This window comes from Zea mays, chromosome 2 (assembly GCF_902167145.1).
Source record: "Zea mays cultivar B73 chromosome 2, Zm-B73-REFERENCE-NAM-5.0, whole genome shotgun sequence".
NCBI classification, from domain to species: domain Eukaryota; kingdom Viridiplantae; phylum Streptophyta; class Magnoliopsida; order Poales; family Poaceae; genus Zea; species Zea mays.
Window position 1 is genome coordinate 188,428,274 of NC_050097.1, and position 25,733 is coordinate 188,454,006.

The 25,733-nt window shown below is 42.9% G+C and overlaps 2 protein-coding genes across 8 annotated transcripts; both read right to left on the reverse strand.

Moving 5' to 3' along the window:
- Window positions 1-1,181: 1,181 nt before the first annotated feature.
- On the reverse strand, window positions 1,182-12,875 carry LOC103647451 (AT-rich interactive domain-containing protein 4). Its single transcript, XM_008671989.2, has 16 exons — window positions 11,724-12,875; window positions 11,379-11,638; window positions 11,097-11,288; window positions 10,527-10,580; window positions 8,991-9,079; window positions 8,658-8,910; window positions 8,511-8,567; window positions 3,966-3,997; window positions 3,458-3,593; window positions 3,210-3,380; window positions 2,464-3,060; window positions 2,232-2,369; window positions 2,034-2,132; window positions 1,816-1,916; window positions 1,646-1,736; window positions 1,182-1,563 (listed from the first exon to the last, which is right to left on the reverse strand). Exons 2-16 carry the CDS (start codon window positions 11,541-11,543, stop codon window positions 1,432-1,434), a joined length of 2,307 nt encoding a protein of 768 aa, XP_008670211.1. The 5' UTR covers window positions 11,544-11,638; window positions 11,724-12,875; the 3' UTR covers window positions 1,182-1,431.
- Window positions 12,876-15,011: 2,136 nt separating this feature from the next.
- Window positions 15,012-24,288, reverse strand: LOC100280915 (E3 ubiquitin-protein ligase AIP2). Of its 7 annotated transcripts, none has more exons than XM_020547696.3 (6): window positions 23,920-24,245; window positions 16,879-17,092; window positions 16,538-16,779; window positions 15,892-16,101; window positions 15,620-15,787; window positions 15,012-15,466 (listed from the first exon to the last, which is right to left on the reverse strand). In XM_020547696.3, exons 2-5 carry the CDS (start codon window positions 17,090-17,092, stop codon window positions 15,638-15,640), a joined length of 816 nt encoding a protein of 271 aa, XP_020403285.1. In that variant the 5' UTR covers window positions 23,920-24,245; the 3' UTR covers window positions 15,012-15,466; window positions 15,620-15,637. The 7 variants fall into 7 exon arrangements, 6 of the variants coding, with proteins under 6 accessions (XP_020403285.1, XP_035821309.1, XP_020403286.1 ...); XM_035965416.1 differs by lacking the exon at window positions 23,920-24,245 and adding an exon at window positions 18,673-19,004; XM_020547697.2 differs by lacking the exon at window positions 15,012-15,466 and adding an exon at window positions 18,673-18,753 and having other exon boundaries at window positions 15,526-15,787; window positions 23,953-24,245.
- Between the last annotated feature and the right edge of the window lie 1,445 nt (window positions 24,289-25,733).

A 25,733-nucleotide genomic window follows, 5' to 3' on the forward strand; every position in this document is an offset into this window, starting at 1 on the left:
GAACTCAAATGAACACGAAAATCTCTCTCTCACAAGTCACTAAGTGTTTGAAGTGGTTTTGGACTTCGGAGAGGATTTGATCTCTTGTTTGTGTCTTGGAGTGAAGTCTAGAGCACTTGTATTGAATGTAATATGCTGGAAACTTGGATGCCTTGAATGGTGGTGGTTGGGGGGTATTTATAGCCCCAACCACCAAAACAGCCATTGGGGAGGGCTGCTGTTGATGGGGACACCGGACAGTCCGGTGCGCCAGCCACGTCACCCAACCGTTAGGGTTCTGACGGTTTCAACCGTTGGAGCTTTGACAGTTTGGGGCACCGGACAGTCCGGTGCCGCACCGGACAGGCACTGTTCACTGTCTAGTGCGCCTTCTGGCGCTGCTCTGACTATGCGCGAACTGTCCGCGACCGTTCACGTTGTCAGCCGACCGTTGAAGTCGACCGTTGCGCTGGCGACCGTTGCTCCGCTTGGCACACCGGACAGTTCGGTGACCCACTGGACAGTACGGTGAATTATAGCGGAGCGCCGCCTCAGAAACCCGAAGGTGAAGAGTTTGAAGTCGATCCACCCTGGTGCACCGGACACTGTCCGGTGGCACACCGGACAGTCCGGTGTGCCAGACCAGGGTTCTCTTCGGTTTCTTTTGCTCCTTTCTTTTGAACCCTAACTTCAATCTTTTTATTGGTTTGTGTTGAACCTTTAGCACCTATAGAATATATAATCTACAGCAAACTAGTTAGTCCAATTATTTGTGTTGGGCATTTCAACCACCAAAATCATTTAGAAAAAGGTTTGACCTTATTTCCCTTTCAGTTTGCGGTGGCTTCCTAGCAAAATACTGCACTGTCGGTCCTGGCCGGAGCCCCTTGATCATAGCTTTCCTTTTCTGGCTCCGAACTTCTCTCAGCGAGAGTGTCTTTTCGTTGGTATCCAGTGGATGCAGGACAGCCTCTGGCGCTATTGCCTTCTTCGGGGACATGACGAAGGTGAATGCTTGCTGAAGGTTGTGGAAGTGAGTTTACTGACGGTGGGCGCTAATGTTGGTCACTTGTTCCCAAATGTTGTGAAGGTGAATGCTTACTTAAGCGTGCATCATTGCACCAGCAGCTTCAGGGCTTCTTCATGTTGTTCCATCAAGTGTTTCGGGGAACCAGACAGCGAAATTAAAAACACAGTGGAGATTAATATAAACAAGTAACACCCGCATTCAAATGCATGCTATATAAACCTCATAACCACTAAAAAACTACTTAGGAACTTGAATGTGTTATCAATTGTACATCTATAAAAAACTCATAGCCACTAAATTAGCGAGATGATACCTTCGATACCTACCCTGAAGGCCTTGCCCATCTTTCCATCAGGCTATTCCCTACTCTAATGACTTCTTCCCACAAACACGGGACCAAAGGAAAAGAAAAAAACAAGAAATTAAACACTTCGTGGTACATATGCTGTATTTGAGAAACCATTAGCTACTTTTGGTGGTAGTGGTGGCTTCTTGTAGTTTGCTAAGCTACAGTGGGGGCAGATGTATTCCAAACCGTCTGTCTTAGCGTAATCCTGTAAGTAAAGCACCTCATGAGATCAAGTCATTGATTTCGGGCAAGGGTGAGATCAACAAACCATCATCTTTCTTGCTTACCTTGAAAGTGCCTAGCCCTTGTCGTCTGTCGCAACCAAAGTGAGCCCATTCGCCACATAAACCGCAGTTCACCCAATCTCCAGGTGCGCTACTGGAATTACATAAAAGAAGCTGTTAGATGTTAATATGATAGTAGTATTGAAGCAGAAAGATTTGAAGAGCCCTCAAACCTGTGACAAAGCAAGCAGCATTCGCCATCCACATCATCATGTGCTAACTCATATTCCAACAAGTATGTCTCGTAATGCCTTTTTAATGTGTTACCTACACCCTAAATATATAATAGAGAAGTGCATAGAATTAGAACATTGCATTTCATTAGGCATTCCTGTTCTTCAGCAAAGCTAAAAGAACTCAAGTATCAGAGAACTGAACAATAAATGCATACAGTCATTCTGTTTGTTGCAGTATGGTTACGCATCTTTGAGAAGACTTGACCCTTCCAGTTTATGCCGTTACCCACATAAAATCCACCTCTAGACACCACCTAAAAAATAAAGAAAAATATTTATCAGGGAACATATTGAGAATACATATCATTGGACCTACTTATAGTTTTCATATGTAAGCTACTGCAAAGAAATACCTCTTTGTACAGGTTATAAAGGTCAAGGCGCTTGGCGTTAAGGACTGCATCAGGAAATTCAGCTAGTCCTCCGTGAGGTACAAGTCGATTGTGGCCCCTCTGGATTAAAAACTGCATGACATCCTTCAAGAAGTCCTCCTACAAAAAATGTAAAGAACAGTGCACTCTAGACTGATTGTGTATGGAAAACAGAACCATATCATCATGACTCATGAAAGTTAAAGACATGTACCTCAGAGCATACTTGTATAGACAACCTATCACATCCATGTTTCTTCATAGGCAGAGGATTCAACTGAATGACTGAAGGAGTATGAGATGGCCCTGATGTTGATTTTCTGTGCGTGGTTGGGGCATAAGAAACTGAATTGTGCTTCACAGTTGGCGCAACTGTCAAGCTTGGCTTCACAATACTAGTTTCATGAAAGGAAGTTTCAGGTAAACACATAAAAGGATGCATTTGTTGCTTTTGAGAGTGAGGAATTGGCCTCATAGTTGCAGGCTTTAATTTAGCCTTGACGGCTGAAAATGAGGAAGGCCCTTCCATCATATGCTTCTTGTCTTCCAAAACTCCATTTGCACCCAACAGATTTTGTTTTGATTCTGAACCCAACTTTGTTCTGTCCTTGGTAAGGGAGGCTGACCATCTTGGCAGATGAAAATATGGACCGTTTTCATTAGCCAAATCTTTGCACTGGCTTGTGCAAAAGAAAAGAAGACGGTCTGCATCTCGCCTCTCAAATGAAGCAACAGGAGTACCATTTATACAACCAATACCAAGTGCAACCAAACTCCTGTATGATATATCTGGCGCTAGATGCTTCAGAACCTAAACATTCAAAGAATGTTAGGTTGAACATTACTGGTTCAATTTGTAAGGTTAGAGTTGCATAAGTGAAAAAAAAAATTACAAGATCACATCAAAACAGCATAATTCTAGTCAGTGCATATTATATGCAAACAATGTCAGAAACGAACCTGTGCTGCCCACTTAGGAAGGGACATCCAAACTTCAAAGGTAGAAGCCCCACAAGCCGTAGACATGGAAGTTAAAGGCTCACTTGATGGTAACTTGTCCTCACTATTTGAGAGAGCCCGGACTAACTGGCTTTTCTCAATAATTTCATTTTTTATGTGGCTCTCTAGAAGCTGCACAGACAGGTGAACACCATGTGACTTTGCACAATAGGACCAAAGCAGTTATCCAAGGACAAAGGAATATATACCTGGTCATCGAAACAAGTCTGTGCGCTACCAGAAACGAGGAGTGACACATGGGAAGAGCTGCAAGTAGTGATATCACAGCGCATAGTAACCATCCCACGTGGTAGAGATGCAGCTTCAAGAGGTGGTGGAGAAGCACTGTCAGACAGGAGGAACAGCAAATAAATTTTCTGCTTACAAAGACAATAATAATCTATGTCAAAAGCACATTGGCAGTAAACAATAATCTCTGCACATATGAAAACTCCCTTAACAAATAAATAAATGAAGGTTCACTTGTTCATTTTTCTCTCCCTAAATTATATCCTACTTCTAGAAGTATTGTTGGCATTTTGTTTTCATGAATTAAGAAGATACACTACAAAAATAAGCAAAATCGACAAACACAATCGTGCATGACAGCATGCCAAACAAACTTGTTAATAATTCATGGACTAATCACATGGTATACAAAGGTAAAACCGTAGAAGGTAAGTAGAGCTAAAGAAATTACAAAGCAATCCAATATACCTGATTCGATTCTGCAGTTTGCTCCCACGAATCTGTAAAAAAGCATGAACTTTTTATAGCAATGCAAGTATAGGAAAAACGAGGGTCGTAAAGTTTTGTAATATCTTAAATTATCAAGCATTAAACATTTGCACCATTGTTTTATGTGTCAGCATCCTTTAAACAAGACAAAATGATAGGCAGCTCACAGGTTTTATCACACCCTGTGCTAGAGAGCGGTTTTTGTGTACACACAGGGGAGGGGGCATGGATGTCTGGACCATCCGATTCCATCAAAAAACAACCTAAGCCAGACTAATGAGACCTTAAGTTCTAATCGCTAAGTACAAAACTTCCTACCGAATGTCAATACTTTCTTCTGATGCAGAATAAAGTAGCTACTAGTGTCCATAGTTGTTAAGGCGTCGCCTAAGCGCTAAGGCGAGGCTCAGGCCCAAGGCGTCCTGCTCGCCTTACTTTCTTGGCTAAGGCGACGCTTTAGGGTTCAGGGCGTCGCCCTAGCGCATCATAGGAAGATAAGGCGCCGCCCTGCGGACGCCTTGGACCGGATTCATAGGGTTGAAGAGGTTTTGCAATCCCCAATCCTTTCTGTTCGTTGTCCACGTACCAGAGAAGGACGCGGTTAGGGCTTCAGTGCTCCAGGTGACGGCGGCTCTCAGTGTCCACCGGCGGCGGTGGCTCTCAATTCACCGGCGGTAGCGCTCCCCTGCCGCGGGCCGCGAGCCCGCGACCTCTCCCTCCCCGGCGAAGTCCCCTTCCACTGCTCCCTGGTGAGGCTCCGCCCCCCTCCCCCTCTGCTGATCTGCTCTCTGCCTCTCTATTCTCTTCTCTCCCCCATCTCCCTTTGTATTCAGTTCATTTCAGTTACTGCTGTTAGCCTGTTATTCAGTTCAGTTAGTCCCATTTCCCTTTGTAGGTCAGCGATGGAGAGCGCAGGCTCTGCTCCCGCTGCCTCTGCTCTTGTGGATGCAAACACTGACCCTATGGTAGATCCAAAGCACAGAGCAAAGTCTAATGATCCTGGATGGAAATATGGATATTGGACAGAGATTGGGAATCGAGATAAGGTCACATGCAACCTTTGCAAGACCATGACAATGGTAGGAATCAAGAGGTTAAAAGAACATCTTGCCGGTGGTTATGCGGACACATTAATGTGTTCTAAGACTACAACTGAGATTAGAAAAGATATGAAGGCATATTTCAAGAGGTCTAGGCCTATTTTCCTTGATGATGATGATCATGATGGTCAGGGGCAGCAAGGGGAAGAGGATTCCACCACATCTATGCAACAACCTAGCTCGGGGACAGCTGCCAAAAGGAAGAGAGCTGCATTTCAGTTTAGAACAGCTGCACAGCCACAGACATCAAACAAGGAAAAAGAAAAAGGGAAAATCACAACCTTGCTTCGAAGAACTCCCGAACAAGTTGTGGATGAGAGGCGATCCTCAAGGTCACACCACCAAACCACCATGGAAACATGCACTAAGTCTAAGGCTGACAGAGATTATGTCAACAAGCAATGGGCTATGTGGTTCTATGAGTGTAGTGTACATTTTAATGCCATTAATTCTAGACAGTTTCACATTGCTTGTGAGGCCACTGCTCAATATGGTACTGGATATGTTCCTCCTAGTATTCATGATGTTAAAGAGCCTTTACTTGCTGAGTGTGTGAAAGATGTGACTAACTTGAGAGCTCATCAAGAGTTAGCTTGGAAGACTTATGGTTGCACACTTATGTTAGATGGATGGACTGACATGAGGGGACATCAGTTGATCAACTTTCTTGTGAACAGTCCTGAGGGGACTTACTTCTTAGAGTCTGTTGATGCTTCAAGTGAAGCACATAGTGCTACTATGCTTGCCGATTTGCTTGAGAAGAGGATTGATAATATTGGCAGAGACAAAGTGGTTCAAGTAGTGACAGATAATGGCGCCAACTATAAGGCTGCAGGCAAGATTCACATGGATCGAATTCCAACATTGTTTTGGAGTCCTTGTGCAGCTCATTGCTTGGATCTTATGCTAGAAGATATTGGAAAGTTGAAAGATTTCAAGAAAACAATTGCTCTAGCCAAACGAGTCATCACTTTTATTTATAGACATTGTCTAAGATTGATGAATTTGCAATGCATTATGAGGACCAACGTGGCCCTATCTTCTCAAACAATTTGGCACTTGCAAACATTGAAACAAAAAGCCCTCGTAAGTCTATGTGCTTTTGTTAATTTCAGCATGCTACATGTTTTAATCTCCCCAATATGTATGTGTCATGTGACATGTTATTATAGTTGATTGGTGGCTTTCGTATGGTGGTTGTGCCTTCGAATTGCAAAGGTTTGCAAAGCGTGTGGTTAGTCTATGTGCTTCATCATCCGGTTGTGAGAGGAGTTGGAGTACCTTTGAATTTGTGGGTAGTGTTCATAAATTAATATTCATGTATGGTATGGCAGAGATGCGTATGTTGTGCTGGATATGTGGCCACACAAGGAGAGATCGAGTCCGGAATGATGATATACGAGAGAGTAGGAGTGGCGCCAATTGAGGAGAAGCTTATGCAACATCGTTTGAGATGGTTTGGACATATCCAACGAAGACCTGAAGAGGCACCAGTGCATATCGGAATAATTAGGCGTCCCGAGAATGTGGAGAGGTAGAGGTCGACCAACCTTGACGTGGACAGAGGCTGTGAAGAGGGACCTGAAGGAGTGGAATATTGATAAAGAGCTCGCCGTGGATAGGAAGGGGTGGAAGTGTGCAATTCACGTGCCAGAACCCTGATTTGTAGTTTCGCTTTTCCTCCTTAATCGTTTGACCTTTTCTTGTGCCCCTTTAGATCTTGCTGGTTCTTGTGGGTTTTATCTCTTTTTATGTGTTTCCCCGTTTCGTCGTTTTTCGGTTCTCCTTTGCCTTTGTCTCCCTTTTCTTTTCTTTGGGGGTTTGAGCTCTGAGGTTTTCATATGGGGTTTCATCTCTAGCCTACCCCAACGTGCTTGGGACAAAAAGGCTTTGTTGTTGTTGTTGTATGGTATGTCTATCATTTACTCTTCTCATTTTTTAGATGCACCCAAAAAGGAGGAACCGATTGCTACACAAAAGGCTAAATGACTTAGTCTTTGTATCATACTGCCGGAAGATGCAAAATAGGTTCCAAAAGAGGAGGGAGACATGTGGCACAAGTTATGACCCATTAGTGCTTGAAGATTTTGATTGGGACAATGAGTGGGTACACTCATCGGTTATACACGCTGGTAGGGATGATGGTGAGCATAACTTGACATGGGAACAAGTTGATAATGCCATTGGAGCATCTGAGTCCCTTCGAGGCCGCAACTTTCCAAGACAAGCTCGTATGCATGCAAACACCTACCAAAGGCGTAGTACAATGAGGGCACAAGAAGAACAAGGTGAGGATGATGAAAATGATTCAAGCAATGAAGTGGTGGATCCACAAGATGACATTGGTGTGAGTGCTAGGGATGAAGCAAACGAGGCGGAAGATGGTGGAGAAGAGAATCCTACACCCCATGATGAGTTTGATGATGACTTTTGAGATTGAGGCTTGAGAGATGAGAGTGTTATCTACTCTACTAGACTACTACTACTACTATTGTTATCTATTACTTATGTTGAACGTTATGTCTATGATGTTGGTTTATGTTGAACTTGCACTCCTATTTGCTACTATAATACTATTATCCCTATCTATTTGAGACTATATTCCTATATATTCTGTTCTTATTGCCTTTTTTTATTAGTAAGGAGTCGCCTCGCCTTACGCCTTATCGCTTAAAAGGTGAAAAGGGGGTCGCCCGCCTTACCGCCTTAACAACTATGCTAGTGTCTACACATAGCAGCATAACTTTTCACTTTCATGCACCATACAAGCATGAAGACTTCCATTAAAACAAACCAAAGTGATTGCAGGCAACAGCCTGGATGTTGAGGGCAAGAGCCTGGATGTTGAGGGCACCAGCCCCCTGGGCACCATACAATTATCACCCCACGATAATAAGGTAGCTAGATATGTGGTGTGAATAGACCAAATGATGAAACAATGAATATTGCAAATGATGTGCTATGATTTTATGTAAGGATATCACCATCACTGCTTATCCAGTATTTTTCTATACGTAAGTGTGCCTTGGTGTTGCACATCTAATCCGAATTTGTTCTATGATCCTTACCAAAAATATCTGTGATTAAGAGCATAAATGTAACATTGCATAGATCAGACTTAATATTACATAAGGGCAAACCTAGTACCAGAGGCTCCCACATGAGTAGGGTCTAGGGAAGGAATAAACCGAGGCATGCTTTCCCCCCGGCAAATATGGAGAGGATGCTTCGAATCCATGAACTGGTGACTCAGTGAGACAGCTATCCTCAATGCACCAGGTCTGCCCTTCAAAATTACTATTACATACACTAAGGAAAAATGTTTTTTATCATTTATACTCAACAATAATTTTCAAAACCACGAGTTTATTATATAAAAAGTAGTTCACATAAAAAGGTACTGCATAGCAAGAATCATTCATACTTCAATATTCAGAAGTGCATTCAGACCGTCCTCTAAAGAGCCCAATAAACAAGGATCCTGTGGGAGAGAGAGAGAAAAGGGAACCATTAATCTACATCGGAATAATATAACTAATCTTTAGACATGAATATTAAAGCTTTTATTTACCAAGGTGCATGACACTCCACATAGAAGTAACTTCATGTTGATTTCTTCATCATATATTTTTATAGCTGGGGTCACTTCAGATGAACCTTCTTCATCAACCATTTCAGTGCCAGGTGGACTTATATTTATTTTTGGAGAATCCCCAAGGAGACGAGGACCAAGTTTAACACTTTGCACATGATTGTTTCTTACACAATATAGACGAAAGGATGCGTGAGCAAGCTGAAAAGCATCCCAAGTATGGCTCACCGAACTGTATCCATCCAGAAGCACATTTATTATAATTAACACTTCAATTTAGATCGAACTGAAAGAGGAAGGGTGAATGAATACCTTTGAACTACTGACATCAATGCATGGCGAAAATGAGATGCGGCATAAGACGAGAATGAATTTCTCCAGTAAATTACATATGGGATCCCCTAAAATAAATAGATAATAATATTAGCAACTTCCCAATTCCAGAATAATAAAATTGTTGCCTAACACTTTAAGCAATATAAATTAAGAACAAATAACAAATGGCTTTGATATAGAGGAAATAAGGTTGAATAGATTTGTAGAAATAAGCTATATGTAAGGCCCTATTTGGATCTCATTTTCATTTTCTAGATAGTGATGTAGAATCTGGATTCTTGATAAAAAAATGAGGGTCTTTGGATCCTAGGTTATTGTTTTTTCATAGTGAGAATCTCTGGTGATGGATGAGGTCACAAGGGAATAGCCCTCAGTGTATGCTTTTCGCGAACAATGTAGTGCTAGTTGATGAAAGCCGGGAAGGAATAAATAGAAAAGTGGAGTTGTGGCAAGAGACTCTAGAGTCCAAAAGTTTTAGAATCAGTAAAACTAAAACTGAATTCATGAGATGTGACTTAGGCACTAGTACACATGAGGAAGGGGATATTAGTTTGGAAGGCCAAGTAGTGTTCAAGAAGGATACCTTTCAATATTTATGATCAATGCTACAGAGAATGGGGATTTTGATGAAGATGTTAGCCATAGAATCAAAACAAGATGGAAGAAGTGATGCCAAGCATCTGACGTTCTATGTGGCAAAAGGGTACCACATAAGCTAAAATGCAAGTTCTATAGGACGAGAATTATACATGCTATTTATGGTGCAAAATGTTGGCCTACAAAAAGAAGTCATATTCAACAGATAAGTGTTATGAAAATGTGTACGTTGTGTTGGGTTTGTGGCCATACAAGAAGGAATCGAGTCCAGAACAATAATATACGTGATAGGTTAGGGATAGCAACAATTGAAGAAAAGCTTGTCTAACACCAATTGAGATGATTTGGACATGTCCAACAGAGACCTCAAAGCCACCCGTGTGTAGTAGGATCCTAAGGCGCGATAGTAATGAGAAGAGGCAGGGGAAAGCCAAAGTTGACATAGAAAGAAATAGTAAAAGGAGACTTACAAGGATGGAATATACCTAAAGGTTTAGCCTTGAATAGGAGTGAATGAAAAACAGCTACTGACATGCCTGAACCATTATTTGAGGTTTCTGATAGATTTGAACTCTAGCCTACACCAACTTGCTTAAGACGAAAAGGCTTTATTATTGTTGTTATATAGTGAGAATCTTCAAATAGAAGGGTTTGGGGTAGATAATTGAATTCTAAGAATCTCATTCAGTCATTCTAGAATCTAATTATCATTTTTAAGAGATCCAAACAGGGCCTAACAGCAGCATGACATTGTTGTCAAACGAAGAAAAGCATACTAAAATGAACAATCCGAAGAAAATATGGCTACTTTGCCATGTGGCCATCTCCAAGAAAACATGATCTATGAGTAGTGGACAAACAGTAATACTCAGGTTGTTTGAAGAAATGCAATTACTGTACAGGGAAACTATCTACCTTTGAGTGAACTGCTTGGGCAAGTTTTTCACCAATAGGAACTTCCAGATATACCTGTATTCAGAGTATGGTTATCAGCAACTGTAAAAATGTTAAAAAGTAAGACCCATGTGGCAGTACAACCAAGATGTTGGAATATCACAGAAGTTACACAAAATAAATGTTCCATATGTGTTCCTGTGAAGTAAATGAAACAAACCCTTTTTTAGGAACATTGCTTTCCGTATATATTTACATCATCTAAACGGAACTTTTTATGTGTAGGATATGATACACGAGACAGTCGAGTACCTACCTTTTTGTATTGGATTCAGCTCTAGTACTTAACCTATTCAAGTAGTTGCAACATGTGTAGCATAAGACGAGACAATCCTTTGTTGTATGATGCAACGATGGAACAAACACATGGCATAGTGACTTCAAGTTCATACAACAGAATTTACCAAAACTTCATAGGTTGTTGATATCACATCCTGGTATTTGCAGTTTAATTGGCAGCTAAAATGCACTGGCAAGCTAGCATATTGCCTAACAAGTAATAACATTTACACACACTAGAGTAGAGCTTACTATCGTTGGGAATGGTGGGCTGATAAGAGTGCTAAACGCCTGCGGATCAGAGACATCGGCGTCCCCCCACACAAGTGAGCCAATCTCCTTCTCATCCTCAAGCTGCTGACCCTGGATGTACAAGAAGTTGGGCTGCACCACCCGCTGCGCCTCGAGGAACTGCTCTGGTGTAGGATTAAACAGTGTGTGGACCTGCATTCAGAAGCCCCTTCATTCAGCTGATAAACAAAGGAGGCAAACTGCAACGAGCGTGCGCACTCAAGCAAGGAGCAAACAGTTGACCTCCAATCGCCCAGCTGAGCTGAGCTCCGGGAATGGGTAAGACGGCCGTGGCCGCTTCGCCTCCAGCCCAGACTTCGCTGCTGGTGCTCGCTTCTCAGCATACTTCCCACACAGCACCACAAGGAGCACACAGTTGTTCCGCGAGAAGCTTTGGATTTGAGACATGGCTGGCAGGCCGGAGCCTCCCTGGCGGCGGCCGCGCAGGAGAAAAACCTCCCCTTGAAATCAGAAATCAACCCCACTTCTTCATGGACCAAACCCTGGGACACAGAAAACGCATCAGGAATCCCCCAAATCCCAACCAAATCCGCAGCGAAACTCACGAATCTGAGCGTGCGGCCTTACCAAGACGCGATTTTGCGGCGCAATCGGCAGCGGCACGCCCTCAATCGACGGCCGGGAAGGGGGCGGATTCGGTGCTGGGAGATGGGGGCAGCGAAGGGTAAAGTGCGCGAGAACAAACGGAGCCCTAGAAGATGATTCGCAGAAATAGATAGATACTGCAACAACGCGAAAGCAAATCCCACTGTGGAGGCAATAAAAAAGAGGAGCCGTCTCTGCTTGTGGTGGTGGCGAATCGGCCCACGCCCTTATGCAGATCCAGACAAACAAAAACAGCGCAATCCACAACCAAGAGGGGCGAAAAAATCTGTCCAAGAACCGGAACCAGAGCTGAAGCGGATTAACGGGCGACGACGACCACGGGGATCAGGCGAGCGGGCCTCATTAGCAGCGGCAAACAATCACGCATCACAGAGACAGAAACTTTGGAACAGTCTCGGCTCGACCAGGGAGGCGTCAAGATTGGATTTTTGACGGGTACGGGGAGGTCAGTCCGGAGATTCTCCCGGACTTCTCAGATTTTCGCCCTAACCGCCTGCCTGCTCACACGCATCGCCCAGCTTGATGAGGAGATTAGATGAGTTGATGTGCGCCTGCTCTCTGCTGTTGCTGGTGCGTTGTTTTCCCTGCGCCTTTTCGTTTTCTCCTTTTTCCTCCTCCGCTTCATTACTGCTGCAAGCCAGGGACGGCCGGAGGAAAACAAACGCGGATTAAAAGATTAGGAGTTTTGGGAGCAGGATTGGTGAGGGGGCAAAATAATCTCTTTCTGTGAGAATTGTTTTTGCTGGGATCGGAATATCGGATGCTGGCATGCTGCTACTGCTTTTGCTGTGCAGATCGATACGGTGTGGCCTGTGGTGTGGCGTGGCCGCGTAGGGTTGTGATCCAGCTTGGGCTGCTTGGCGCTCGCCGCTCGAGCGGTCGAGCATGCAGGGTGGGTGTGCGCGTGTATTGCAGCTCGCGATCGCGGCGGCTTTGGCCATTTGGGTGGGGGTGCCTGTGTTCGTGGGATCGTGGGAGCAAATGGCCCGTTTGATCCGTTTATGCGTGTTCCTAATAGCAAGCAACGGTGGAGCGACCGCACAGCATGAGGAGCCCTTCGGTAGAGCTTCTTCCCTTCTCGCTATCACCCACTTCCGCTTCGGCCACTCGATCTTTTTGCTATTATAATTAGAGGCGTCAATGTAGAGATAGTGTTGAAAACGGACGAAAAAAATCCATACCTCGTTTTCGTTTCTGCATTTTATCATTTACCGGGTACAAATTAGTTAGGAACAAAAACGGAAGAGGGATAAACGAGTTAAATGGAAACTGAAATTTAAGTGAAAACTTGTATTCTAATACAAACATATGATATTTTGATAGCTAACTGGTAACTGACTGATATGGCAACAATATAAAATAAATAGATATAGAGGGGCAACACTCCATTGATATTTGCTTGCTAGTGGTGTACGTATAGCTACAATCGGTTTTTTGAGCTTTTAGGACACATGTCGTTAAAGAGAGCCGGTGGCTAAAATGACCACTTATGTTATAATTTGTCACCTAAGGATATGAGGCTTCAGCTAATGCACTAATGTATATTGGGATGGTCTCGGATTCTCAAAATACGAGTTTAACCCGAATAAAAACGGGCAGGATAGACCCTCTCTCGTTTCTGTATCGTTTCCGGTTTTTCCCGTAAATACGAAAACAGTCAGATCAAATATAGAAAACAGTACGGGTTAGAATGGGATTTTACTCCGTCCGTTTTCACCCCTTGGAGGAGTTATGGTGCGGTTCCCAAGCACCACGGAGCTGAGCCGTTTAACCGCTTTGAGCTAATTCTTGCGAGGAGCGAAGCAGAAAGAGCGCTAAGAGCAACTCCAATAGTTATATAATTTTAGCTCTATAAATCATAGATTTAAGAAGTTGCTAAATAACTTTGGGAGTAAAAAAATGTGAGTTCTCCGATAGTGAAGTTGCTAAATGGTTATATAAGGATTTGCTCAATTACCTTCATTATCTACATAATGCAATAAACATTTTTGTTTAGGGAGTTGCTAAATGGTTGCCAAATGTAGAGAGGAAATAAGGTTAGATGAGAAGTTGTTAAATTTAGAAAGTTCGTTTAGAGAACTGTTGGAGATGAGTTTTGTGTTAACTACTTAAATTGTTGAGTTAGGAAGTCTATTAGAGAACTACTGGAGTTGCTCTAACAATGGGACCTTAAGTTAGCAATGCAGCAAAGTTGATGGGCGGTGATCTTGGTGCCCCTGCACTAGATAAAAAGTGCTCCTCCCAAGGTGGCAAGGAGCCAAAACCGTTTTAGAGACACAAATCCTTATCATTATAATCATGGGCGGCCCCAGGGGTGTTTCATGGGTATTCATTGAATACCCATGTTTTTGTGATCTATAGTGTTAGAACACTAATTTGTCAATAATGTATTACATAAAATAGCGTTAGAACACTAAATTCTTTAATCTTTTGAATTTTTGAATACCCAATCTCAAATGTCTGGGCCCGCTTCTGATTATAATGTACCCGTATATCCTATAGTTCTGAAACAATCTTATTAAAGATCAAATGATGATCAAGTACAGAACTACCCTCTTACAACTTATGCATGTATAACTTTAGCTTCATATGTATCTTGCTTGTCAAATCCTTAGGCATACAAATATACTTCAACTTGAGCCATAAGACAACTACAATTTTATCTTGCAAACAATTTGCAAAAATATTATTTGGAAGACGAGGTCGGATTTGAGTCAAGGCTTTACAATCTTTTCTCATCTCATTGGTCCAAGATTTTAAATTATTTTTATTAAATTTAACAAGAGCACCATTGACTTTAGCGTGCATAAGAATAGCCCTCAACTACATAAATTGAGGTGTAACCCTAGCAAAAAAATATCTACAATCCGGTATACAGCTTGTGTATGTTTAGCAATGAATTTGAAATATTTTGGTAATTTCCTTAAGTGTGCGCAGCAAATAGGTTGATTTGTTTTCACTAACGATCAACGGCAGCAAGACAAGAGAAACTTGATTACTTTCTCGATTCACGTGATTGACAGGAAACATGGTAGCATGGATTTGAGACAACGACGATAGAAAATTTTCCTTCTCCATTTGTAGATGGATCATACACCGGTGACTAAAACCAACTATACCTCTCGGTAGTAACTTTTGCAAATGAATCGGCATACCACCAATCAACAATGGCATAAAAATTGACTCCATCTCGAAGATGCTGAACAGTAGATTTAAACATATATGACAACGCCACGAAACTTGCAGATAGATTGAAACAATAGAATTTTTAATCTTATGTTTGGTTCTGACACCACTTGTTAGTTTATAATGCAAATATAAACCAAACACAAGGCTTAAAATTTTACGTAAAAACCTTCACGAGAAAAAGTCACACACGCCAAGCTAGAATCTCTATTTTACGAGGAGAGTGTATAAAATACAATAAATGTAATAAATCATTTATCTTCTCATAGGACTTACAAGATAGATATATATAAGAGGACTAGTCACAGGGGTTGAAAATTACACGCATCAGCCAACGCCCATCACACCCCAGTCACTGTCATAATCCTCCTCGAACAACGGTTGTGCCACACTATGACACTATGCAAGATCTGCTACTCTCATTCCAAAAACCGTCAAGCTTATCCGCTTCGTCTCTGTGTGTCAACATACTATGATTGCCTATCGACTTTTATTGATGACCTGCTATGCGTCTAGGCCTACAAACAAACTAGATGATAAGATAAACGAACACAGATAGGGCATAGCACAAATCAGAGGTAATAAGATCGCAAGATATTTAACTCAAGCATAAGTAACTAGGTATATATATATGTCAACATGGTAATCACGAAGTTCATCAAAGGGATTACATTCTGGAACTGTTGAGTTCAGATATAAATGAATTCTCCACCCCTAACAGCATTTGCCGCACCCCTTCTATCTTCTTCCTCTTCCCTTTCACGCTCCTTCCTGCTCTCATACACATGGTCATCCGTCCTCAGCTCATGCCGGCAGATAGGGCAGGAGTTGTTCTCGTCCTAAATGAAACAAAAAAAATCACGATTGGTTAGATATACCGATTGCAACAATGCTGCTCCTCTACTTCAAGCCTATTTATCTGCAGGGTTCACAAGAAGTTTACCAGCCATGGCTTCAGACAAAGAGGATGGAAGAGATGCTTGCAGGGAAGCTCCTGCATCTTGTCATCCACAACCAAGTTTTCGCGGCAGACAGCACACTCCGTCTCACTACCCAATCTAGACATGACTTCCTCGGTAACAGCAATGACAGGAAGATTGGCGACAACTTCCTTTGAAGCCGGGGGTGCCCTCTGTGGATACTCAATGATTCCCTGGCATTAAAATGTAAACTCGATATCAGTATTTTCACATCCTATTATAGTTCCAGCTATGTGAAGCAAACATACATGGCAGAGTTAGAAAGTTGTCACATAGAGAAGCTGCTTGACTACAAATTGTACAGCTTAGATCCTTTCCCACTACATGCAAGGTCCAATTAAGATAATAATAATAAACTTAAAGAGAATAATTTCCTCATCCATCAAAAACATGATGAGACTACCTCTGCTTTGAGCAAATCAGTACTATCACTTGAGTGCAGGCAAATTAGGTTTACAAGGCTAGTTTGTCATGAGATTGGATAAACTAAAGATCATAAGCATATAATTGTGCGCCCTTCTTTAGTTGGTTAAAAGACCTGACAAAAGACCTAGCAATGTACTAAAGAAGTAGATTCTCATGAAATGATTATTAAGTATTCATGCACACCTGCAGTGATTCTTCCAAAGCAGTTTCTAGATCCCTGTCGCCTGATATGGTTTCTAGGAGGTTCATTATAGCAGGTGTAATCTCCTCGGCTCTAGGCACTGTTCTGTTGTTGCTCCCATCTTGATCACCAGAGGATTCAGTTAGTATGCTCAATTCCCTCGTTAAATTCTGGGCAACAAGCCATGCTGGAGGTGGAGGTTCCTGTCCCACAGTAAGGTGCCCTTCAAAAAGAAATCTGGTGTCTGCGAAAAAGCAACATCTTATTAACAAATAGATATTGGTAATAACAAATTTTAAGAGATATTGCATCATTAAGTGCATAACAAAAATATGTTATGTACCTGCTTCTCTGTTGCTTGGCACAGAATCCTCATTTTCCTTTTCATCAAGATGCTCACGGGCCCTCGAAATGCAGGTCTTCAGGTGCTCCTTTTCAGCAGGATTACTTACCAGCTTCTCTATTCCAACGAAGAGGTTCAGACCAACATGCCAGAATCCTGGAGCTGTATATCTGGTTTGAAGCACTGTTGCAACGCGGCAAACCGTTGAATACATCTGCGGAAAATAACAATTGCTCAAAATAAACACAAAGATAATAGATGAGTTTCATAAAAAAAAAAGCGGGAGGGGGAGGGGGGACTGCCCCATGGCTTTGCAGTTTGCACTCAGTGAAACCGGTCCAAACCCCCCCCCAAAAAACCCGGCCTCACCTATAGGGACATACAGTAACCATGGTTGGTGAACACTGTCATTACCTAGCTGGCTGGTGCCACTACTCGTTGACCAACCACTACTAGCGTCTTTGGTAGATGACACTTGTAACAGTCAAGAGTGAACATAAAGGACATTCAAGGTCATAGCAGTCCAAATAAATAGGATATTATGTAATAATAACAATATAGGCATATAGTTGTACTATAGAATGCAAATTGATTGACAAAACCTTTTGCAGTTAAAAAAGAATCGCCAAAGGGAGCTTTTTACAACATTAATATGGATCAAAATGCCCACACAAAAAGGTGCTATGCCTTTTGTAGCTCCATGGCAAATATATCAATTTGTATATGTGTGTGTCATGCAGTAGCATATACAGTACATATCTTTCAATGTACCCCCTAGTTAAGCACATCAAGAGAAGTTACCATGACACGTTCTGCAGAAAAGTTGGCTACTGATACTGGGGTTGTGATGCTACTTGTACATGACCTTGGTTACAGCATTCCTTACATTATATAATAGGGTTAAAGGAAAGTGTCATGGATTGGGCTGCCAAATGGGCCTGACACGGACCAGGCTGCAAAATGGGTTAGTGTTATGCTTGCTATAAACTATAAAGGTTCAGAGCATATGCCAGCAAAGGGGATGGAACAGGACCAAGTATAGGCTCTGTCTTATCCTACCTCTGAACTCTGCTCATGTACTAGTTCTTGCTACCTGCCTCTGATTCCTTGTCATTTCATGTCTCCACATTCTGATTCTCTTGTGATGTATCTCAAACCACCAATTACTGCTATTGCTGAGATTTGTCGGTCTAGGACCCTGACACAAAGACCAATTACTGCTATTGCTGAGATTTGTCGGTCTAGTAGGACTCTGGCACAAAGATATGTCATTATTCAGCAGGCACTTTACTATAAGATCTAAGTTTTGACTTTTGACCAAAGCCATAGTAACACAGCGAGTTAAACCAGCCTTGATTTCATCATCTATTGACGAATGGGTGAGAATGCCTCTGGTTAATTGCCACGGAAACCCCATGACTAAGGGCCTGTTCGGTTTGAGGGGGACATAAGTGGATTAAATCCCTTCCTATTCAAATTTATATAGAAAGAGCCTCCGATCCCCTCAATTCACCCCAACCGAAACAAGTCCTAAGGGTGTTTAGTTTTTCTAGGGACTAATTTTTAGTCCATTTATATAAATTTAGCAGTTGCAATCGAAGCAAACCCATGTCCACGCACGCAGAGCTAGTGTGCTACGGCCTACGGTTCCATAGACATCGAAATTTGGTTTATGGAAAGCCAGCCGTGAGCCGTGCCGGCCACCCGAATTCGGAATTCCATCATCCAGAAGGCAACGAGAATTTTTTTTTTGTTTTGTTCCCGTGGATGCTGGAGAGGTGGGGTTTGCGTTACCGCTTTGCGGAGGGCTGGAGAGGCGCCGGCGTAGCGGTCCCGGACGGCGGCGGCGAGCTCGTTTACGGCCTCCTCGAAGTGCTGTGTGATGACCCGTGGCCGCGGCTAGAGTTCGCCGGGCGTGAGTCGGTAGCAGACCGGTGAAAAGAACGAAGCCAAGGACACCGGTGAGTTGGATTTCGATTTCTGTTTTTCTATCCCCTCTCAATCAACCAGTTACAGTATTTATAGATCTGAAATCCAACTAACAGAACGACTAATGACTTGGCTAATCACTTATTACAGCCCAAAGAAGAATAATACGGCCCTATTATGGCCCAAACCCTAATACTCAAAAGACCCACTAATACTCCATACCTGTGCCTAAACACCGCCACCTTGGGTCATCACATCTCCCCCAGCGTCAAAAGACGCTTGTCCCCAAGCGTGCGCTGTAGGAAACCTTGCCTTCACCACTTCATAGTCTTCCCAGGTAGCCGCATCGGCTGGAAGACCTGTCCATTTGACCAGCACCTGGACAATAGCATTGTTTCCTTTACGTACCATCCTTCGATTCAGAATTTGGTCAGGCTCAACATCCCCTTGGGACAGATCAACCAAGAGAGGAAGTTCAGTGTAAACTGGAGAATAACACGGGTGAAACGGCTTAAGCTGAGACACATGAAACACTGGATGCACCTGAGCATCGGGTGGCAATTCCAGCTTATATGCCACTGCCCCAACTCGAGCTATAATCTTGTAAGGCCCAAAAAACTTAAAAGACAATTTAGGACAAGGCCGATTCACCACTGTCTTCTGTGCATATGGTTGAAGTTTTAACAGCACCAATTCTCCTACTTGAAACTCTCTTGGTGTTCTGCCCTTATCAGCATATTGCTTCATACGCAACTGTGCTCTAGCCAACTGTTCCTTCAACATGGCAGAAAAAGCACTCCTTTCCTTGACCCACGTAGTGACATCCGGGTCCTCAATATTGATGAGCCTAGGGAGGGCTAGCATAGGAGCATCATAACCATATAACACCCTGAATGGTGTACAACCCAAAACAACATGATAAGTGGTATTGTACCAATACTCCGCGAGAGCCAACCAACTCTTCCATTTGGTGGGCTGAGAGTTGACAGCACACCGGAGATACATCTCCAAGCATTGGTTCACACGTTCACTTTGGCCATCAGTCTGTGGGTGATAGGCTGTAGACATCAACAGCTTGACCTCCATCAACTGAAACAGGTTCTTCCAAAAACTGCTAGTGAACACTTTATCCCTGTCAGATACCAGCGATTTGGGTACGCCATGTAGCTTAACCACATTGTCCAGAAAGACTTGTGCAACACCCTTTGCAGTAAAAGGATGTTTCAAAGGAAAGAAATGGCTATATTTCGAGAATCTGTCCACCACCACTAATATTGTATCAAACCCTTCCGACTTAGGCAAACCTTCAATGAAATCCATAGTCACATCTTCCCACACACCCTGTGGTACCGGCAAAGGTTGTAATAACCCAGCTGGATGAGTTCTTTCACTCTTGGCCTTTTGACAAATTGCACACTGTTGCACAAACTGGACCACATCTGCCTTTAATCCCCTCCAATAAAACACTTTCTTTACCCGTTGATAAGTTGCCTGAGTACCAGAATGACCACCAAGGGCACTATCATGCAAAGCTGCCACCAACTTGGTTCTCAGAGCAGAATTAGCACCAATCCAAATCCTGCCTGCCTTACGAATAATGCCTTGATACAATGAAAACCCATTCTCATCAGGACTGCGCACCAACAATTGAGCTATCAACTGTTGAGCTTCAGCATCAGTAGCATAAGAATTCAGCACCTCCTGTACCCAAACTGGTTGCACTTCAGAAATGGCAGCCAAGTCCAATACTGAACTCCTCCTGGACAATGCATCAGCAACGACATTCTCTGCCCCCTTTTTATATACAATCTGAAATTGCAATCCCATTAACTTGGTCATAGCCTTCTTTTGAAGATCTGACTGCAATTGCTGGTCTCCCAAGAATGTCAAAGATTTGTGATCTGTCTTAATCACAAATGCACCCCTCTGCAAATATTGCCTCCACTTATCTACAGCCATAATCAAAGCCAAAAACTCCTTCTCATATATAGAAAGATGTTTGTTCTTTTCTCCCAGAGCTTTACTAAGAAAGGCAATGGGTCTGCCCTGTTGCATCAACACCGCTCCAAGACCCACATCTGACGCATCTGTCTCGACTGTAAAAGGCAGATCAAACCTGGGCAGAGCAAGAACCGGTGTTGAAGCCATAGCCTGTTTCAACTTATGAAAAGCAACCTGAGCATCTTCAGACCACTGAAACACCTGTTGTTTCTGCAACAGCTTAGTAAGAGGTCGAGCAATAATACCATAATCTTTCACAAATTTCCTGTAATAGCCTGTTAAACCTAAGAATCCCCTCAATTCCGTCACATTCTTAGGTTGTGGCCAGGACAACATAGCCTCAGTTTTACTAGAATCTGTAGCCACCCCATCTCTTGAAATCACATGACCCAAATATTTGAGTTCATGCTTCACAAAGGAGCATTTCTTCATCTTTAAGAAAAACTGGTGCTCTCTCAGCTTGGCCAACACCATCCGAATATGTTGATAATGCACTTCCAAACTAGGGCTGTAAATGAGAATATCATCCAAGAAAACCATAACAAATTTTCTGAGAAAAGGCTCCAACACTGAGTTCATGGCACACTGGAAACTAGCTGGTGCATTAGTGAGACCAAAAGGCATTACTCGAAACTGATAATGGCCATGATGGGTTTTAAAAGCAGTCTTGTATTCATCCTCAGTTCCCATTCGAATTTGATGATATCCTGCTGTCATGTCAAGACTGGTAAAATACTGTGCACCAGCTAATTCATCCAGGATCTCATCCACCATAGGCATAGGAAACCTGTTCTTTATAGTCATTCCATTTAACTTCCTGTAATCTATACAGAACCTCCAGCTGCCATCTTTTTTTTGCACAAGTAAAACTGGAGAAGCAAACGGACTGACACTAGGGACTATCAACCCTGCTGCTAGCAGTTCAGCAATTTGCTTTTCAATCTCAGTTTTGTGAGCTGGAGAATATCGATAAGGCCTTGAGTTTACTGGAATAGACCCTGGCAACAGAGGAATGTGATGATCATAAGGTCTGATTGGAGGCAATTTCGAAGGCACAGCAAAAACATCTTCGAATTCCTTTAAAATCTCCTGTAGAACTGCATCATTTGTCCCAATTGTGTCTTCTGAAACCTGCTCTAAAAGCACAAATACCCAGACTTCCTCTCCCTTCATCCATTTCTCCAGCTGCAACACAGATACTTGTCGCACTTCCTGCACTTCTCTAGCACCACCCTGTAACCTGACCGTCTTCCCTTGATCAGTAAAGGTTAATACCTTGTTATTCCAGTCACACTCCATAGGACTGTGAGCCTTCAGCCAATCATACCCCAGGATCACATCATATGCTTCCAAATCTAACACCCTCATAGCAGTGTTGTACAGGTGCCCCCCAGAACTCCACACTACTTCCTTAACTCTTTTGTCACTGATCATAGCTGCTCCATTTGCCACCTTAACCCGCACAGTGGAACAATCTTCAGTGATCAACCCCAATTTTGCTACAATTCTCTGGCTGATAAAAGTTGCAGAGCTACCAGAATCAATGAGCATGACCAACATCTGATCCTGAACCAGAGCTTGGACCCTCATACATCCATCACATTCCGTGCCACTAATAGCATTCCAGGACAACTGATGTAACTCCTCCACACACTTCTCCTCATCTTCCAACTTCTGCAATACCTCATCAGTCAAAACCAGGCCCATATCTTCCACGGTCAGATTATGCAGTTGAGTTACCACCCTCTTGGGACATTTTGCTTGATGGCCTGGCTCAAATTTATCTCCACAAATAAAACACAACCCATTCGCTCTTCTATATTCTCTCAACTGTCTTTCCTTGCTCAACTCAGGGTACAATATTCCTGCCCTATTCTCCCCCCTTACTCCTGCAACCTGAGTTTTAAGAACTTGTCCCTTTTGGTTTCTAACTCTATTCTTCTCTGCAATCTCCTGATACACCTTGGCCAACCTCTTCGCCTTATCCACTGTCTTAGGCATCCGAGCCATGACTTGATTCTGAATTTCAGGTTTCAACCCTTTAATGTAGTGTGTCACAAACAGGGTCTCACCTAACTCAGGATTATGCAAGGTAGCAACATACCTAATATCATCAAAAGCTTGAGAGTACTCCTCCACTCCTTGCTGCTGAGTCACATTCACCAAATCTCTCATAGCTTGAGGATATTCATCCACTCCAAACTGCTCCCTAACTGCTTGTGTAAACTGCCCCCAATCACCCAATCCGTGTTTCAGCTTATACACTTGCAACCACTTCGACGCATTCCCCTCCATGTGCATAGAAGCTGAACTCGCCCACAACCACTCGGGCACCTGGTAAACAGTGAAATAATCAACACACCGATCAAACCAGACTCCCGGATTACTGCCCTGAAACTTGGGAAATGTCCACTTCGGAAATGGGCATGTCCCATTCTCTCTTCCTCCACCCCACTGCTCTCTACGATCTCTTCCACGCTCCATTCCTCCACCCCGATCATCCCCTCGAGGAACACGCAGCTCGCGCTCAGAGTTTGTGTCATTACCTTCCTGCTCCCTCGCTTGTAAATCCAATCGCAGCTGCGCAATAGTTCTCTCGTTCTCCTCCATGTGTCGAGCCAACAGTGCTCGATCTTCCTCTGCCTTCTTCTGCCCGATCTCCATCGCTTCCATCTTCCCAGTCAACCGTTCCACCGCCAGCATCATCCGCTCCCAGCGCTCCTCCCCTTTTTGCTCGGTCCCCGCCATTGCTTCCAGGATCAGCCGCGTCTGAACGGATGGCTTCGTGGAAGGCGCCGTGATGCCCACCCTCCGAGGATCAACGGCTCTGATACCACTTGTGATGACCCGTGGCCGCGGCTAGAGTTCGCCGGGCGTGAGTCGGTAGCAGACCGGTGAAAAGAACGAAGCCAAGGACACCGGTGAGTTGGATTTCGATTTCTGTTTTTCTATCCCCTCTCAATCAACCAGTTACAGTATTTATAGATCTGAAATCCAACTAACAGAACGACTAATGACTTGGCTAATCACTTATTACAGCCCAAAGAAGAATAATACGGCCCTATTATGGCCCAAACCCTAATACTCAAAAGACCCACTAATACTCCATACCTGTGCCTAAACACCGCCACCTTGGGTCATCACATGCTGCTTCTTCCCGAGCCTCCCCCGCAGCTCCTGGAGGCGCGCCTCCACCGCGGCCTCGTCCGTAGCGGTCGCCGACATGGCGGTAGGCTGTGGTGTGGTGGGGGAGGGCAGGCAGGGGCCTCTGGTTTGGATCCGCGTCCTGTGATCTCGAGAGTTCGGGCTTTGGTTGGGTTAGGGGGGTCGAAGGTTGGCGTGGGTCGCCGCGGCGGAGGTATAAAAGAAAGGCGGGTGCCGGTCGCCGGAGGCTTGCGCCGCGCGCTGGCTTGGAGGAGAGGAAAGAAACACAGCGGTAGGCGGGCGGTAGGGATGTAATTGGGAGGACATATCCTGTGCAATCATTCATTTTGGTGCAAACGTGCAATCAAACTATCCAGAGCATCCAATCAAGATCCAACGGTTTCATATGGAAGGGGTTAAAAGTAAAATAGGTACTATGTTTTAGGTGGAAGGGGTTAAATATAAAATAATAGTCATCATTAGATCTAGATCGGATGCACCAGATCGCTTGATTGCATGCTTGCACCAGGATAAGTGATTGCATAGGATATTTTCTCTGTAATTGGATATACGGACGGATATTGATATATCGTATTCGTTTTCAATAATTATAGTCGGATTCGAATACAGATACCGTTCCGCGCGCAGAAAAAATAAACTGTGGCTGCTCAGGAATTGAACTTGGATCTATTGAGTAGATAGAAAAATAGTAGTCTGCCGTTCTGCCCTCCCCCGTTCCGCGCGCAGAAAAAAAAATAAATTGTGGCTGCTCAAGAATCGAACCATGGATCTATTGAGTAGAATACCTAGTCTTCCACCCTCTAGCCAACATAACTCATGTTGAATTGTGTACAACTTTAACTAAGACGTCTTTTGTGTTTATCCCGCCATCCACTTTGTATGCTCACTGAGTCTAGAAAAACATTTATAGCTTAGCCCCTGATCTTTCTGGAATTTGGGACGCAGTACAGGAAATAAAGAAAATAGTGAAAAGGAGTTTAGAAATTGATTTTTAGTTTAAAAATAATTGCAGAAACTCATTTAATTCATGGAAATTTTATATTAAATCTAAATGAGTTCATTCCAATTTCTATAATTCTATAATATTATTTTTTTCACATAATACCTCTGTTTTGTCATGAAAACAACAATAAAATTGATTTCCTAATTAATCCTATATCAAATACATAGAAACTTTGGAAATTCGTAACTTCCCCATTTTAATTCCAAATTGAACCGTTCCAGTTGTGTTAGTCTCGTATGAATATTTACTACACAGTAACAACATTGATTATATCATGTTTCATACTTTTATAATTAGATATTTATTTATCCTATGTTAATTGGGTTAATCTATGTCTATTGGATTAATTTATTTAATATATTAAGATAGTATTCTAACTTTATGGTTATACGATGTTTGACCATTAGTCTTGCAAACACACGCTTACCTTTTGTTTAAGCAAAAGCGTATGGTGGTACGTGTCCGATGACTAACGATGTACGAGAGAATTTCTTCCGGTATGTGTGAAACGTGCTCTCCAATAATGAGACCATGCAAATCGTGACATATATCGAAGTCTGCATGATACTGATGGTTGCAATATAGTGATGAAACAGATAGATTATAAATAACAAAATTTATGTATGGCCAGAATCACAAATTGATTATGAAACATTTTCTCATAACGGTATAACACATATTTTGTATATAAGTTATCGTAGTATACTGGTATTATATATTCTCGTTGCAACGCACGGGCATTCAGCTATCATGTATA